Source organism: Setaria viridis, chromosome 1 (assembly GCF_005286985.2).
Source record: "Setaria viridis chromosome 1, Setaria_viridis_v4.0, whole genome shotgun sequence".
NCBI classification, from domain to species: domain Eukaryota; kingdom Viridiplantae; phylum Streptophyta; class Magnoliopsida; order Poales; family Poaceae; genus Setaria; species Setaria viridis.
In genome coordinates, this window is record NC_048263.2 from 27,763,879 (window position 1) to 27,780,451 (window position 16,573).

General features: G+C 49.4%; 4 protein-coding genes across 4 annotated transcripts; 2 read left to right on the top strand and 2 right to left on the bottom strand.

Moving 5' to 3' along the window:
* The first annotated feature begins 2,579 nt into the window (after positions 1-2,579).
* On the top strand, positions 2,580-4,070 carry LOC140221657 (zinc finger BED domain-containing protein RICESLEEPER 2-like). Its single transcript, XM_072291392.1, has 3 exons — positions 2,580-3,449; positions 3,493-3,524; positions 3,881-4,070. The coding sequence occupies exons 1-3, from the start codon at positions 2,787-2,789 to the stop codon at positions 4,068-4,070; spliced, it is 885 nt and encodes a 294-aa protein (XP_072147493.1). The 5' UTR covers positions 2,580-2,786.
* An 874-nt stretch (positions 4,071-4,944) lies between these two features.
* On the bottom strand, positions 4,945-6,061 carry LOC117844697 (uncharacterized). The gene has a single exon (XM_034725454.2). The coding sequence runs from the start codon at positions 5,796-5,798 to the stop codon at positions 5,316-5,318; it is 483 nt and encodes a 160-aa protein (XP_034581345.1). The 5' UTR covers positions 5,799-6,061; the 3' UTR covers positions 4,945-5,315.
* Positions 6,062-6,677: 616 nt separating this feature from the next.
* On the top strand, positions 6,678-10,031 carry LOC117862994 (uncharacterized). The gene is made up of 2 exons (XM_034746557.2): positions 6,678-8,566; positions 9,650-10,031. The coding sequence occupies exon 1, from the start codon at positions 6,743-6,745 to the stop codon at positions 8,444-8,446; it is 1,704 nt and encodes a 567-aa protein (XP_034602448.1). The 5' UTR covers positions 6,678-6,742; the 3' UTR covers positions 8,447-8,566; positions 9,650-10,031.
* Positions 10,032-10,392: 361 nt separating this feature from the next.
* LOC117863001 (probable protein kinase At2g41970) lies at positions 10,393-12,323 on the bottom strand. The gene is made up of 7 exons (XM_072293577.1): positions 12,196-12,323; positions 11,824-12,077; positions 11,571-11,697; positions 11,220-11,493; positions 10,993-11,125; positions 10,815-10,901; positions 10,393-10,717 (listed from the first exon to the last, which is right to left on the bottom strand). Exons 1-7 carry the CDS (start codon positions 12,278-12,280, stop codon positions 10,586-10,588), a joined length of 1,092 nt encoding a protein of 363 aa, XP_072149678.1. The 5' UTR covers positions 12,281-12,323; the 3' UTR covers positions 10,393-10,585.
* Positions 12,324-16,573: the final 4,250 nt, after the last annotated feature.

Consider the following 16,573-nt stretch of genomic DNA (forward strand, 5'->3'; position numbering starts at 1 on the left):
TGCACTGTGGTAAGCTTTAAGTCTCATCTCTTCCAATTCACTGATCTAAATTCTTCTTTTTACTCTTGCAGCATCAACATCACGATTCATCATCCTTTATAGCCCAATAGACTTTATGTTCAAGTTCAACGGGAAGGTGGCATGTTTTTCCATAGACGAATCGATACGGGGTCATACCTATAGGTGTTTTGTGAGTCGTCCTCTATGCCCATAATGCTCCATCTAGCTTGTTTGACCAATCTTTCCCTTCTTTGATTACCGTCTTCTTCCAGATATCCTTCAATTGTTATTAGAAGTTTCTGCTTGTCAATTTGTTTGAGGATGATAGGCTGTAGATCCTCAATTTTGATAGACATTTGCCAAAACCTTTTCCGTGAAATACGATCCTCCATCACTGATCAATATTCTTGGCACTCCATACCTGGGAAATATTATAGTCTTGATCATGTGAATTGATTCTTCCATCGGTACCTTCTGATATGGAATAACTTCTACCCATTTAGACATGAAATTACCCATTTAGACGTGGAATAGCTAAGGAGGCTAAGTGGACAGGCGAAGAAAGTAAAATGGAAATGTTTTTTTTCACGGTCGAGCGACTCGACTACTCGAGCGGATAAGGCGCGCGGGCAGGGGGCTCTCGGTGTATCTCTATCGGCAAGCAATCTTGGCCATGCAGCCCGCAGCCCGAGAGCCCGGCACGAAGCCCGTATTTTTAGCCCGTACCTAGCCTAGCCCGGCCTGTAACTCTTCGGACTTGGGCTGGCCCGGCCTGCATCATCGTGCCGGGCGTGGGCCGTTGCCTCGGCCCGACGGGCAGCACGGCTCGGCACGAAAACGCACCCCCGGCCCGTTGCCGGCCCGTCAAGCAAACAACAGGCCGACCCAGCAGCCGGAGCAGCCCACCAACGGTCGGGAGGAGGGGCATATATAAGCCCCCCGCGGCCGGCCACGCCCCCCTACCTTCGCAAACTCTACCCCATTCTCCCCTCCGCCCGCCGCCTCCTCGCCTCCTCGTCTCCTCCGCTGAGCTCCAGGCTCCTTGCCTCCTCAGTTCCTCCTGTCCCGGCGACGGCCAACAGCGACCGGCGCGTCGCCTCCTCGCCTCGACTCCTCCGCTCCCGGCTCACCTCCTCCGCGTCTGCGTCTGCGTCCGTGTCCACGTCCGCGCCTCCGCCTGAGGCCTGACCGTCTCCCTGGCTCCCTGCCTCCCTGGTGCCTTCTGCCTTGCCGGCTTGCCACCGGCACCGGCGCACCGCCTCCTCGTCTTGACTCCTCCGCTCCCCGCTCCTTGACTCCTCCCGTCCCGCCACCCTGGATCTAGATCTATATCTAGATCCTCCTGATCCTTAGATCTAGATCCTCCTGATCCTTTTCTTGCTCTCCTGATCTTGTTCCCGTCGTCCTCTCCAGCCCGGGCTGAGCCGCTGAGGCGTCGCAGGTATGTAGATCCTCCTGATCCTTTTCTTGTTCTCCTGATGTAGATCCTCCTGATCGTGTTCTTGTTTTCCTGATCCTCTTCTTGTAGGTACTGTCTTCTTCTCCTGCTCCGGGCTCCGGCGTCGCAGGTAACTGTCGTCTTGTTGTCCTCCTGATCCCCTTATTGTTCTGCTGATCCTCTAGTTGTTCCTGATCTTGTTCTCCTATTTTTCTTGCAGGTATCCGTCGCCCCGTCGGGTGCCGCGCGCCGTTGAGTGATGGAGCGGTTGAGGCCTGACACCTGAGGGACACCCCGGCCCCCGGCTGCCGCCTGCCCCAGGAGGTCATCGTGATGGATGAGAACTACACCATCAACGACGACCTAAGGGCCTGTGGCCTGCCAGGTAACTTCTTTCTAATCCTCTTCTTGTTCTTGTTCTCCTGATCATCTTGTTGTTCCTGTCTTCCTGATCCTCTTCTTGTTCTGTTCTACCAGGCAACGATGAGGACAACGTGGCTGCCGGAGCCGTGCCACTCGTCGGTAGCTCTGCTGCTCCCGTCAATGTGAATGCTGCCAGTGCCGGAGGTACTGTTCCACCTTCTACCCCATCTTCTACCCATCTTCTACCCCAACTACATCAACGGGCACCAGTGTCTGCAAGGGGAAGCGGCGATCTGCTGCCTGGAATGACTTTGAGGAGTTGTTCCAGGAAGGTGCCAACGGGAAGAAGGTAAGGTACGCTGCCAAGTGATGTCATTGTTCTCACATTCTTACTGGCCGGTCTTGTGCTGGTACTGGCCATTTGCTCCGGCACCAGAAGATGTGCTTGGCTAAACAAAACCATTCTTCTCTTGTTCAGTCGCAACTGCAATTCCATTCTGATGGCTCAATTATTAATTGGGAATACAAGCCCGATCTTGCTCGCAAAGAATTGTGCCGGTTGATTGCTAGACTTGATCTACCCCTAGGCTTTGGTGAGACAGAGGCATTTGTGGAGTACATCCAGCGTGCTCATAACCCTTGTTTTGCTAAAGTTTCTAGACAGACCACTTCTAGAGATCTTGCCAAGTTCTTTGCCGAGCGTTGTCTTTCTCTTCTTGATACTTTGAAGTCTCATGTTTCTTCTATTTGTTTTACTTTTGATATTTGGTCAGGGAATGCCAAGGAGGACTACCTTAGTGTTGTTGCACATTTTGTTTCTGCTGATTGGGAATTAGAGAAGAGAGTCATTGCTCTTAGGTTGATTGATTGCTCCCATTCTGGTGTTAACATTGCTGAGCGTATTGAACAAGTTGTTTCTGAGTTTGGTTTACTGGATAAAATTTTCTCTATCACACTTGACAATGCTTCTGCTAATACTTTTGCCATGTCCACACTTATTCCCAAATTTGTTGGTTATCTAGGTCCAGATCCTGAACCTCTTGATTCTGATTCTAATTCTGATAAAACACTTGTTGGTCTTTTGCATCAACGCTGTGCATGTCATATTATCAATCTCATAGTCAAGTCTAGTTTGAAGAGGATCAAGGCTTATCTTGAGGCTTTTAGGACTGCAATCTCTTTTTTGAACTCTTCTAATCAACGCATTGCAGCTTTCCATAACTTCTGCATTGTCAAGGGGGTACACCCTCGTAAGTTTGGTTTAGATATGGATGTGAGATGGAATTCTACATATCTCATGCTCAAACATCTACTACCTTATAAGACTGTCTTTTCTGTCTTTATTTCTGATCATTATGTGCACAATGGCCAGCCACTTCTGACTGAAAATCATTGGGTAATTGCTGAGAAAATTTTGCTATTCCTTGAAATGTTTTATGATTCCACTGTTGCTTTATCTGGTGTTTATTATCCAACAAGTCCTTTGATGTTGCATCATATTATTGAGATTGCTGACCATTTGCATGGCCAAGATTCTGATCCATTGCTCAGAAATATTGTTGTTCCCATGAAGCTTAAGTTTCTCAAGTATTGGCAGAACATACCTCTGTTGTATTCCTTTGCATTCATTTTGGATCCTAGAGCCAAGGTGAGAGGTTTTCATAACGTTCTCCAACTTCTTTCTCAAACAGTTGGTGTTGATTACTCTTCTTATTTCACTGAGGTAAGAACTCAATTACATAAGTTGTTTAACAAGTATGAAAACAAGTTTGGTGCAGTTCGATCGCAAAGGCCCGCTCAACCTTCAGCTGCTACTTGTAAGAAAAGAACAGCATGGGGTAAGATCTTTGGTGGTCCTGGTTCATGTGGTTCTCCTGTTCTTTCATCTACACCTCATATATCTCCTACTTCAGAGCTATCATCCTACTTGGACAGTGATACTATTACTTGCTATGACGATGACTTCAACATACTTAGTTGGTGGCATGAGCACAAGCTATCCTATCCTATTTTTTCCATACTTGCTAAAGATGTTATGTCTGTTCGAGTTTCCACTGTTTCTTCGGAATCTTGTTTTAGTCTAACTGGCAGGGTGATTGAGGAGCGGCGCCGACAGTTGTTGCCGGAGACGGTGGAGATGCTAACCTGCCTCAAGGATTGTGAGTTGGGAGATGCAAGGGCCCAACATGATGTTGAGAAGGAGGTCAATGAACTGGAGGAAACTTACAAAAGCCTCTACCCAGACATGGATGAAAGCCAAGCTAGTTAGTAAGTCCATTACTAACTCATCTTTTGTTCATTTGTTAAACACTTTCAATTGCAAACACTAATGCTGTTGGCCTGTTGTGCACCTCTAGGCCTACCCCAGGAGCAAGCTGAACTGTTGGAGGGCTGGAGGATGAAGCTGAAGCCTGTTGCCTGTTGGACTTGGACTGTTGCGGTGTTGCGTGAATGCCTGTTGGTGTTGGCTTGACCAGTTATTCAAAGATGTTATGTCTGTGTGTGTCTCAAACTCTCAATGTCTGTAGACTGTAATGTTGAATTGAACTAGTCTTGAGCTGGTTGTACTCTTTTTCCCTTCCTAGGGTTTTCTCACAAGGGTGAGTTTTTACATAGGAATATTTTTAATGAGGCAGCCAACACTTGATCACATAGATCAAGTGTTAACAGCTCTAATAATTCCTTTATTATGATTTCTGACTTTCTGTGTCACTGTGTGATTGTGTCCATGTGATGAATGTGTCATGTGTGATTATGCCAACACTTGATTAACCTTCTATTTTGATTTTTGAATGTTTGATGAACTTGAAAATTTTAGATTGTGAATCAGTGTTTCACCCTTATGAGGTGAAGTTTTTTTTTCCTCTTGACGGGCTGTGGGCTGGCCTGACCCGTAAAAATGGCCGGGCTTTTCGGATCGGCCCGGCACGAAAAAGGTCTCACGGGCCCGTGCATGGGCCGTTGCCACGGCCCGTGGGCTGGCCCGGCACGGCACGACGGGTTACCGTGACGGGCCAGGCCCGGTACGAAAACGAACGGGCCATGCCGGGCCCGTGCTGGACCGGATCGGGCGGCCCGAATGGACATCTATATCGGCAAGAGCCCCCTCCGCGCAGAAGCGTCAAAAAAAAAGAAACGGCGGATGACTGGAAGCTTCCTCAATTTCAGGCGACTGGAAGCTAGGAGGTTTGGGGGACAAAACCAATTCAGTACTGTACATCTTTAAGCAGTATGCCTCACAGACCGCGCCCCGCGCAAGGACGGCGAACTATACAGAAGCAGCCGGACACTGTACGGTGCCATGGGTGGAGAGGCAAAGAACCCAGCAGGTGATGCTCCCCCGTCAGCTCACCCAACAACCGTGCAGGCGACCGCGCACGAACCATTCATCCTCCACTCCATGGAGGCCGCAGGAATCACCACGAGAACGTGCAGCGCACGCCCGCTTGGTCGCTCCTCTCGGTCTCGGCCGGATACCACCGGCGGACCGGCGGCGGCGCGCGCCGGTCGGCTACTACGCAGGCGTCGACGACGACGCAGCCGCCGCCGCCGCCTCCTCCTGCTCCACCCGATCCTCGGCCTTGCCCGGGGCCGCCGCTCGGCGCAGCTGCCGCGCGCGCACGCACAGGAACGCGCCGAGCGCGACCTGCATTGCGACGGCCACGCCGGCGAGCGCGATCCCGAACCTCTCCCCGAAGTTGAGCCGTCGCCACCACGCCGACCTCACCGGCGGAGGACGGCGCGGCGGAGGCGGAGCGCGGTGTCGCGGCCCCGGCTGTGGCGTGGCGCCGCGGGGCTTGCTACTGCCGGGCACGGCATGCTGCGGCCTCGGCTGGGGCGGGTGGCTGAGCGGCGGCGCCGGCGCGGGTGCCGGGGACGGCGAGCCGGCAGCAGCGCCGGTCAGGGGAAGCGAGGAGAGAAGCAGCGGGACGAGCAGGGCGGCTGCGGTGACGGTCAGGGCCCGAGCTCTCGGGGACTCGCTGCCTCGCGGCGCCATGGGGGAGGCATCGGCTGCGCTGGAGCTGGAGCTGGAGGTGGAGGCCGCCTGTTCTTGGAGCTGGAAACGGATGTGGACACGGGCAATGGAGTTATGAGCGCAACACGGTTCTGGGTTCCAGCTTGTGGTGCCGCGCGGCGCCGGTCGCCATCGCGCCCGACGCGCCGTGTGGGGAAGGCCTGCGCTGTCTCCTTGCTGGTGCTGGTCCGGGGGAACGAATGGCTGCCGCTGCGCTGGCGGGTTCGACCTCCCTGTCCTGATGGCGATCTGCCCTCCTGCTGACGGAGCCCCTCCCCTGTCCTGCTTCCACCGCCCAACGGACAAATTTATGGTAGAGCGGAACCTGAAAGCCGTTAACACTGGCCGATTTGGAGCTTTGGTCTTTGGACACTGTCCTCACAAACACGATGGAGATGATAGCTCTACTCCGTACTGTCACGTACTCCCTCTGGGTATAAATTAAAGAATATGGCTTTGTACTTTTTGTATATCGATGCACTACTTCGATCGTTAATTGCTGCTCTAAAATGTATGCAAATGTCTTAAAATTTTCGGACTACTTTTCAAAACAAACCTATTTTTTTTACTGGAAGGGTGCTAAATAGCTGCTTTGAAAGACGAAAAAAATTTAAGAACGTACATAATGATTTTTGTTCTATTTGTGTAAGAAAAACTTTTTCGGAGCAGGTACAGGCCCACCACATTGTGACGAAAACAAATGACACAGTTTCAAGCCCATCGTCTGGTCAGTTTCAACTTTCGATATGTCCTAGTGAGACAATGACACAGTTTCAAGCCCATCGCCTTAGTCGCACTAGAACTAAGGCCCACTAACGCTGTCTAATAAGGCCCATAACACGCATTACCCTTACCCACCAGTCTCTTGGACTCGCTCTGCACCGACCTTATCGTCGCTGGCTCCGCTTCCGCGTCGCCCGACACCGATGGCCGCCGCGCCTACGCCCGCCGCACCGCCGTCCCCAATGTCCGCCGCCCTCCTCACCTTCCCCTCCTCCCACTCCTACCCTTCCCTCCCCGCGCCGCCCAAGTCCCCAGTCCCCAGGACCCCTCACCTCCACCTCGTCCCCCGCGTCGCCGCATCCCCCGCCGCCGCCGCGGCCACCCCGCACCGCGCCGCCTCCGCTACCTCCGCCACCGACCGCCTCCGCACGCTCGTCCGCCGCGGAAACCTCGACGATGCGCTCCGCCTGGTCGACTCCCTCGCGGGGCACGACCCGCCCTCGCGCGCCGCGGCGGGGCCCTGCGCCGCGCTCATCAAGAAGCTCTGCGCCTCGGGCCGCACCGCCGACGCGCGCCGCGTGCTGAGCGCGTGCGTTCCCGACGTCATGGCCTACAACGCCATGGTGGCGGGCTACTGCGGGGCCGGGCAGCTCGACGCCGCGAGAAGGCTCGTGGCGGACATGCCCGTGGAGCCCGACGCATACACCTACAACACGCTCATCCGTGGCCTCTGCGGCCGCGGCCGGACCAGCAACGCGCTCGGGGTGCTCGACGATATGCTCCGCCGCGGCTGCGTGCCCGACGTCGTCACCTACACCATCCTGCTCGAGGCCACCTGCAAGAGGAGCGGGTACAAGCAGGCCATGAAGATCCTCGACGATATGCGCGCCAAGGGGTGCGCCCCGGACCTTGTCACCTACAATGTTGTCGTCAATGGTATCTGCCAGGAAGGCAGGGTTGACGACGCAATGGAATTCTTGAAGAACTTACCGTCGTATGGGTGCGAGCCGAACACAGTTAGCTACAACATTGTGCTGAAGGGCTTATTCACTGCGGAACGGTGGGAAGACGCCGAGGAGCTCATGGCTGAGATGGCCCAGAAGGGCTGCCCTCCGAACGTGGTAACATTTAATATGCTCATCAGTTTCTTGTGCCGTAGAGGATTGGTTGAGCCCGCAATGGAAGTTCTTGAGCAGATCCCCAAGTATGGATGCACGCCTAATTCATTGAGTTATAACCCACTTCTTCATGTGTTCTGCAAGCAAAAGAAGATGGATAAAGCAATGGCGTTCGTGGATCTGATGGTGTCCAGGGGCTGTTACCCGGATATCGTGTCGTACAACACTCTGCTTACTGCTCTATGCCGCAATGGTGAAGTAGATGTTGCTATTGATTTGCTTCATCAACTCAAGGACAAAGGCTGTAGCCCTGTTTTGATTAGTTACAACACTGTCATTGATGGCCTTACTAAGGCTGGCAAAACAAAGGAAGCACTAGAATTATTGAATGAGATGATCGGCAAAGGGCTCCAACCAGACATCATTACATATTCAACAATAGCTTCTGGTCTCTGTAGGGAAGATAGAATTGAGGAGGCGATCACAACATTTTGCAAAGTGCAAGATATGGGCATAAGGCCCAATGCAGTGCTGTATAATGCTATTCTTCTTGGGCTCTGCAAAAGGCGTGAAACATACAATGCTATTAACCTGTTTTCTTACATGATATCGAATGGCTGCATGCCAAATGAATCGACTTACACCATATTGATTGAAGGATTGGCTTATGAAGGCTTGGCAAAGGAGGCAAGAGAATTGCTTGGTGAATTGTGCTCTAGAGGAGTTGTAAATAAGAAATTTATGAAGAAAGGAGCCGTTAAGATGCTAGATGGACCTACACAAACTTAGTGATGATCAGTTGGCTGGTGTGCATAAACATGAGATTATGTGTTTGTGCATCTTTTGGCAGGGGAATTTCTTGACAGCGCAATTGTGATATCTTAAATGATTCCACTTTCTTATTAGCATGTGAGTTCCTTTTTACTCCCTCCATCCCAAATTATAAGTCATTCCAAGAATCTTGGAGAGTCAAAGCATCTCAAGTTTGATCAAAATTATAGAGAAAATTATAAAGATTTATGACATCAAATAGGTATACTATGAAAATATAATTGATGAAGAATCTAATGATACTTAGATGACATCATAAATGTTATTTTATTATCATATAAATTTGGTCAAACTTGAGATACTTTGACTCTCCAAGATTCTTGGAATGACTTATAATTTGGGATGGATGAGTACAAATTTTCAGCATAGAGCCTACTCCGTTTTTAAAATGACTAGAAAATTGCTGGCATAGCTTCTTTTATTTCTTGTGCATGTCATCATGTTTGGCATAGTAGGTACCTTTGCAATTCTATAAAGTTGGTTGACTCAGGTTTAAATGCAAATTGAGTAAAAGAAATTTTACAACTTAGCTACTGCTTGGAACCAGAGATCCAAATCTGAATGCATTTGTTATATAAGATTTGAATAAAGATGAGTCATCCAGATTTCCCATTTCCCATGGGATTTCTGGAACTATGAAAATTAGCCAATAGCCAGAAGTGTGATTCAAAACCTCACTTTTCAGTGGATGCTCTTCCTGCTTGGGCTGGAAGGCATATTAAACTGTCAGAATCAGCTTCTCTTCCACTGAAATATGATGACACTGTGTCTGTGTATCATTGTACCTTAACTGGCATAGAGCAAAACAGCCCATGATATCTATTATGCATTATGACAGTTGCTAGGAATTAACCTGAACCTTTATTTATTTATTTATTGTTACTATTGAGGGAAGGGCACAGTATGTTCACCTCTGCCATTATGATCCAATTTCAAGACATCTCTATAGTTTCTGGGTAATCAATAAGGACTAAGGAATCAAGTAACAAATCACTGACTCAGTAGTCAATCCTCTTACGTTATGTAGGAATAACCTTCATTACAGCATGTATTACTTTTCAAAATTTACTGACATTTTTTTCTTCAAGGAAAAACTCGTGTGTTTTTATCCTTTTCGCCATTTTGCTGACCTGGTTTTACCTTCCTCTTATTCTATTACAGTGTTGAAATGCTACTGGGAGGCAATTTTCTTGGATTGAAATCAGAAAGTGCTCAAACATTGACCCTCAGCAGCTGTAATCTGGTCGCATGCTTTTTTTTGTAGTGTGAACATGAGCCTTACGCATCGGTCAGCAGCTGTAATCTGGTCGCATCTGCAACGCACTAGGGCAATATGCGAACAGCTGATGAGCTTCTAAGTTTTGAGACTGCATGTTCACTATATGTAGTAGTTTTTCCAGTCGCAAAGCTAGTTTTGAATTTACATAAGCTAGTTTTGAAGTTAACAGAGTTTGCTCTTTCTGACGAGTTTCTACTTCGTCATAGATCCAAGCAACTATATTATGAAAACCAGCCAATGGGCTCCTGCTCTGATTTAGTTTCATTCTTGTGTCTCTGGCTGTATTTCATCTGGAAATATTGCAAGATTGCCCTCCTCTCCGTGATCGAACTCAGATGGTGTCATATCAAAGGATGTGCTGGGCAATGCTTGTCAAGTGTTTTAGAAGGAAGCCAGGAAAGGGCAGTTGAACATACCAAGGTGTAAGCGTGTAACAGGACAATTGCACATATTATTCAACACACCAGTTGGTACTTAGCGGGCTCTTCTTTTCTATGTGATAAGAAGGATGTGGAAGTCTTGCCAATTTTCTAGCTGGAAACAGCATTGACTTGCAAAAAAAATGCACATGTTATGTCACACTCACGAGACATACAAAAAAAACACGCTAATCCAGCGTACCAGATTAACATTTTACAAAATTCCCCTATATGTATCCTGCAGTACTGGCAGATAAGTGGCTTTTTACAGAAGCATAGGCGCTGGACTGATGGAGCAAGGATGCGTGGTTCCTTAAAACATACATTTGCAATCAGAAACAGAGGGGAACCAAGTTCAGGAATCAGCAATGTGCAAGACTAATACTCTCATCCGATTGATCAGGATTGTGGCGCTGCTGGAGCGGCTGGTTTGGGAGCATTTAGAAGAGGCTGGATTGCCTTCACGACGATGGTCATGTTCGGTCGGAAGTCGGATTCATACTGAACGCACAACGCTGCAACAGCTGCCAGCTAAAAAATGAAAAAACATCAGTGAGTCCCTGTAGCATATCTGGCAATGCATTCCTGAAAACAGATGATCCATGCGTGAGAAGTTTTTCTTGTGTACCTTTGCGACAGCCTTTGGAGGGTAGTCGTTGTTGAGCTTGGGATCAACACACTGCTTCACTTTATCTTCACTCAACCTTGGAGTGGCCTACTCGCGCGATTGTTAAGACATTCAGAGTCATCAGGAGATTGGCATTCTGCATATGAGTTTCAAGAAGGGGATGAGCAAAAGATATTACCCAAGTAACAAGACTTTGCTGCCCTTTTGGCATGGTGTGATCGACCGGTTTCCTTCCTGTCAGTAGCTCTAGGAGAATCACACCAAAACTGTATACATCACTCTTTTGGTTGATTTGGCCCGTCATAGCATATCTGAGAAAATGATTCAAACACCAATTTGAGTGAGGCTAATGCTACAAAAGCAGGGCGACAAATTGTTAGCCAATGTTATTCTGCATCGTCTTACTCTGGGGCATGGTATCCAAACGTTCCTAGCACACGGGTCGAGTGCAACCGGGCAGCGGTGTCGGTCCCCTGGTTGGTCAGGTTGAAATCAGCAATCTTGGAGCTGAAGTCGTCGAATATAAGAACGTTGCTGGACCGAATATCTCGATGCACAATCGACGGCTGGACTTTCTCGTGGAGGTACTCTAGCCCTCTCGCCGCTCCGTAAGCTATCTTCACTCGCTGCAACCAGTTCAGGACCGGACCGGGCTCGGCACCCTGAACTCCTTTCTTCCCTGCGCAACAATCCTGGAATCAATATGCCGTCTCAGCAGATCAGAGCTAGTGAAATCAGAGGAGACGACGTACACACCGTGTAGTATGTTATGCAAAGAACCCATGGTGGCAAACTGATAGGCCAGCATGCGGTTGCCATCCTCCAAGCAGTACCCCACAAGCTCGAGGAAGTACTCGTTCTTGAGCTTGGAGACCATCGCTATCTACGGCGTAAAGACGATCGAGGCAAGCAAGAACACAGGCAGCGTTAGGGAGGAGGATGAACGATAAGGACTCTTGCGTTGTCGTCTGAAGGAAAGAAGATGATGCACGGTGATCGAGGTACCCACCTGCGCGGCGAAGTCGGAGTCGGAGTCCTGCGATGCGCTGGTGTCGAGCTTCTTGATGACGGCGGCGCGGCCGTCGCTGAGCGTGGCGTTGTAGACGCGGCCGTAGGAGCCCTCGCCGATGAGGGCGCGGTCGCTGAAGTTGTTGGTGATCTTCTTGAGCTCGTCGAAGGGTATGGCGGGCACGTCGATGCTGACGGGCTTGGCGGGGCCCCCGGGCCTGGGCGCGCCCGGCCCCCTCGGCCCGCCTCTGTTGCCTGCATCCATCCATGGATCAAGAAGGAGGCGGCGGAGGTGTCAGATCAGTGACGTGATCGAGCTCATCGATCGACAACCCGTGTGTGCGTTACGCGAACACGATGACTTGTACCGTACCGGGGGCGTTGGCATTGGGTGGCGGAGCCGCCTGGTTGGCCGGCGGGCCGTAGCTGTCCTCCTCGGCGCCTCCGCAGCAAGACATCTCTGGCTCCTCTCCTCCTCCTCCTACTCCTACTCCTCGCCGGACTGGATGACGACTATGCGCGGGGTTGATTTGGGGGCGGTCAGCAGATCATGCCGCACGACCTGGATTCATTCGCCATTTTGTGCCCCAGCATCACAGGACAGATGATCACATTCTCTTATCAGAGAGAGGAACAGCACAAAGTATTTGATTTGCTAACGAAAAGAAATCGAAGATCGGAAACGGATTCGTTGATGGATATGATCCCCAGATCGAGAGAAATCGGCAACAAGCAGATCGAGGATCCAGAACCAATGCGGACATGCGTGATCGATGGTGGAAATAAAGCTAGCTCATGAATTACCTCCCCCAAAGCAAGCTCCGGCGGCACCTACGAGCGAGAAGCAGGGCCGGAGGGAGCGCGGGAGAACAGCCGCGGCGTTGGTGCCCGGCCGCGGGGGTAGGGTGGAGAACGATGAAAGATTAGTGGTGGCGAGCGGTGGGAGCTCCCTTTTTCCGCAGGAAAGGAGGCGTCCCGCCCGTTTTAGGGTGTGTTTGGTTGCATGCATCACATGATGCATGCATGGATGATCCTGGATGGGGTGGTTCAACCAATTTGCTTGTACCATATGGTTCACTCTAATTAGTAGAATAATATATTAAGTGGGATGGTCTCATCCTGGATGAGTTGGTCCAATTCACCCAACCAAACAAAAGGATGATTATTATTTTGAATCATTTCATACATGAATCAAATGATACAACCAACCAAACACACCCTTAGCTGCTGGATCGATCGATCCGTCACCCCGGGCTGGCGCGCGATCCAACTTGTTTCCTTGTGCGCGGGCGCCCCCGGCCGCTATTGTTGGCAGGGCGTGCGGAGCAGAAATGCATTGCTATAATTGGCCGTGCAGCCCGCAGTCCGGCACGGAGCTGTTTTTTTTGCCCCGGCCCGTGACACTTTGAACTCGGGCTGGCTCAGCCCGGTGGCTCGTGCTGGGCATAGGCTAGCACCTCAGCACGGCGAGCAACACGGCTCGGCCCGCATACCAACGGTCAGCCCGTAGCTAGCCTGTATAAGCCAACGGTCGGCACCAGTCTAACCCGGTATCCTGGGAGTCATATATAACTCCTCTCGGCGGCCTCCTCCCCTCACAAACCCTAGCCTTCCCATCTCCTCCTAGCGGCCGTCCACCCTCACCTCTCTCACTGACTCGCTCTCGCTCTCAGCTTCGGCTCTTCTGCGCCCGCCGCTGTCGCCCTCGCCTCTCTCCCTCTCGTCTCCGGTGACAGTGAGATCTCTGGGTCCTCCTCTCCTCCTCGGCTCCTTCTCCTCCCACTCCCGGTCCTGCTCTCCTGTCTCGTCCTCCAAGCCGCGGAGCAGTGGAGGTCTTGCTCGCCACCGTTGGCCTTCGTCCTCTCGCAGTCTCCCCTCTCGGTATCTCGTCCCGTCGTCCTCACCGACTCCGGGCTCCGGCTGCACAGGTAACCCTAACTCTAGATCTTGATCCTGAATCCTGATGTTGTTCTCGTAGTCGTAGATCTAGGGTGTCTGAGTTCTGATCCTCTCCTTCTTCTTGCAGGTCTCCAGTGGGGGCCCACGCACCGTTGAGGGACGGAGTTGCCGAGGCGACGAGGTCAACGCTAGAGGGCTGTCGCCTGCCGCACGAGGTCGTCATGATGGATGAGAACTACACCATCAACGATGACCTCAGGGATTGTGCGTTGCTAGGTGACAATGAGGCGACCTGGCTGCCGGAGCTGTAGCAATCTTCGGTAGCTTTGCTGCTCCCATCACTGTGGATGCTGGTGCTTCTACTGGAGACGCTACCGAAGGTGGGTCTACGACTCCGACGCCAGCTTCTACCCCATCTTCAACGTCGACTACTTCAACGGGCACTAGCGTCCGCAAGGGTACCAAGCGGAGATCTGCTGCATGGAACGACTTCGAGGAGTTGTTTCAGGAAGGCACCAATGGTAAGAAGGTGAGATATGCCAAGTGCATTCACTGTTCTTCTATTCTCACTGGGTGTTCTTGTGCTGTTACTGGGCATTTGCTCCGGCATCAAAAGATGTGCTTGGCTAAACAAAATCATACTGCTCTAGTTCAGTCTCGACTTCAGTTCAATTTTGATGGCTTTATCCATAATTGGGAATATAAACCTGATGTTGCTCGTAAGGAGTTGTGTCGTTTAATTGCTAGACTTGATCTACCTTTTGGCTTTGGTGAGACAGAGGCATTTGAGGACTACATTCAGCATGCTCACAATCCTCGTTTTGATAAAGTTTCTAAGCAAACCACTACTAGAGATTTTACCAAGTACTTTGTTGAGCGTCATGCTTCCCTGGCTGAATGTTTGAAGTCTTTTGTTTCTTCTGTTTGTCTTACTTCTGATATTTGGTCTGGCAATGCTAATGAAGACTATCTTAGTGTTGTTGCACATTTTGTTTCTCCTAATTGGGAATTAGAGAAGAGAGTCATTGCTCTTAGGCTAATTGATTGCTCACATTCTGGTATTAACATTGCTGAACGTATTGAAACTGTGGTTTCTGAATTTGGTTTGAAGGATAAGATTTTCTCTATCACACTTGATAATACTTCTTCTAATACTTTTGCTATGGCCACACCCATTCCCAAATTTGTTGGTTATCTTGGTCCACACCCTGAACCACTTGACAAGAATGACAAAGATCCTGATAAAGCATTGCATAGTCTCTTACATCAGCGTTGTGCATGTCATATTTATAACCTCATTGTCAAGTCTGGTTTGAAGAGGATAAGTCTTATCTCGAGGCTTTTAGAACTGCAATCTCTTTTTTGAACTCTTCTAACCAATGCATTGTTGCTTTCCATAGCTTTTGCATTGTCAAGGGGGTACGCTCTCGTAAGTTTGGTTTGGATATAGATGTGAGATGCAATTCTACGTATCTCATGCTCAAACACCTACTACCATATAAGAGCACCTTTTCTATCTTTATTTCAGCTCATTATAGTTTGCACAATGACCGGCCACTACTGAGTGATGGCCATTGGACAATTGCTGAGAAAATTTTGCAGTTCCTTGAAATGTTTTACGATTCTACTATTGCTTTATCTGGTATTTACTATCCAACAAGGCCTTTGATGTTGCATCATATTATTGATATTGCTGCTCATTTGCATGGCTAAGAGACTGAGCCATTGCTCAGAAATATTGTTGTTCCCATGAAGCTCAAGTTCCTAAAGTATTGGCAGAACATACCTCTGTTGTATTCCTTTGCATTTATTTTGGATCCTAGAGCCAAGATGGGAGATTTTTATAATGTTCTTCACCTTCTTTCTCAGACAATGGTGTTGATTTCTCTTCTTATTTCAATGAGGTAAGAATTGAATTATATAAGTTGTTAACAAGTATGAAAACAAGTTTGGTGCAGTTAGGCTATAGAGGTCCTCTCAAACTGCAAGAATTATTGGTAAGAAAAAATTGCATGGGGTAAGATCTTTGGTGCTCCATCTAGTTTAGGTGGTTCTCCTACTCTTGCATCTACACCTCCTACATCTGCTATTTCTAAGTCGTCAGCCTACTTGGACAGTGACACTATCACTTGCTATGACGATGACTTCAACATACTTAGTTGGTGGCATGAGCACAAGCTATCCTATCCTATTCTGTCCATACTAGCTAAAGATGTGATGTCTATTCCAGTTTCCATTGTTTCTTCGGAATCTTGCTTTAGTCTTACTGGCAAGGTGATCGAGGAGCGGCGCCGGCGGTTGTTGCCGGAGACGGTGGAGATGTTGACCTGCATCAAGGACTGGGAGTTGGGAGATGCAAGGGCACAGGATGATATTGAGAAGGAGATCAATGAACTGGAGGAAATATTCAACAGCCACCGAGAGCGAGATGAAGGGCAAGCTAGTGCAAAACAGTAAGTGTGTACATGTTCAGTTCTGTTCTTCTATTGCCTGCCATGATTCATTGATTCCTTCTACTAGAGTAACATACTGACATGATTAATATTTTGTTCCTACTTGCTATGCCTCTACCAATGCCAACTAATCAAGAGCAAGCTAGAGTCATGGAGTGTGGCCTGTGGAGTTTGGAAGACTACTGCTCTAGTGTTCTTAAGTTATCTTGTGCCTTTATGATCATGTGATGTAATGTTGAACTTGAACCATTGAATTTTTCTGAGCTGGATGTACTCTTTATTCCTTTCTAGGGTTTTCTCACGAGATGCGAGTTTTTACCTAGGAAGGTTTTTAATGAGGCAGCCAACACTTGGTCACATAGATCAAGTGTTGAACTAGCAATAGCTCTATCTATATAA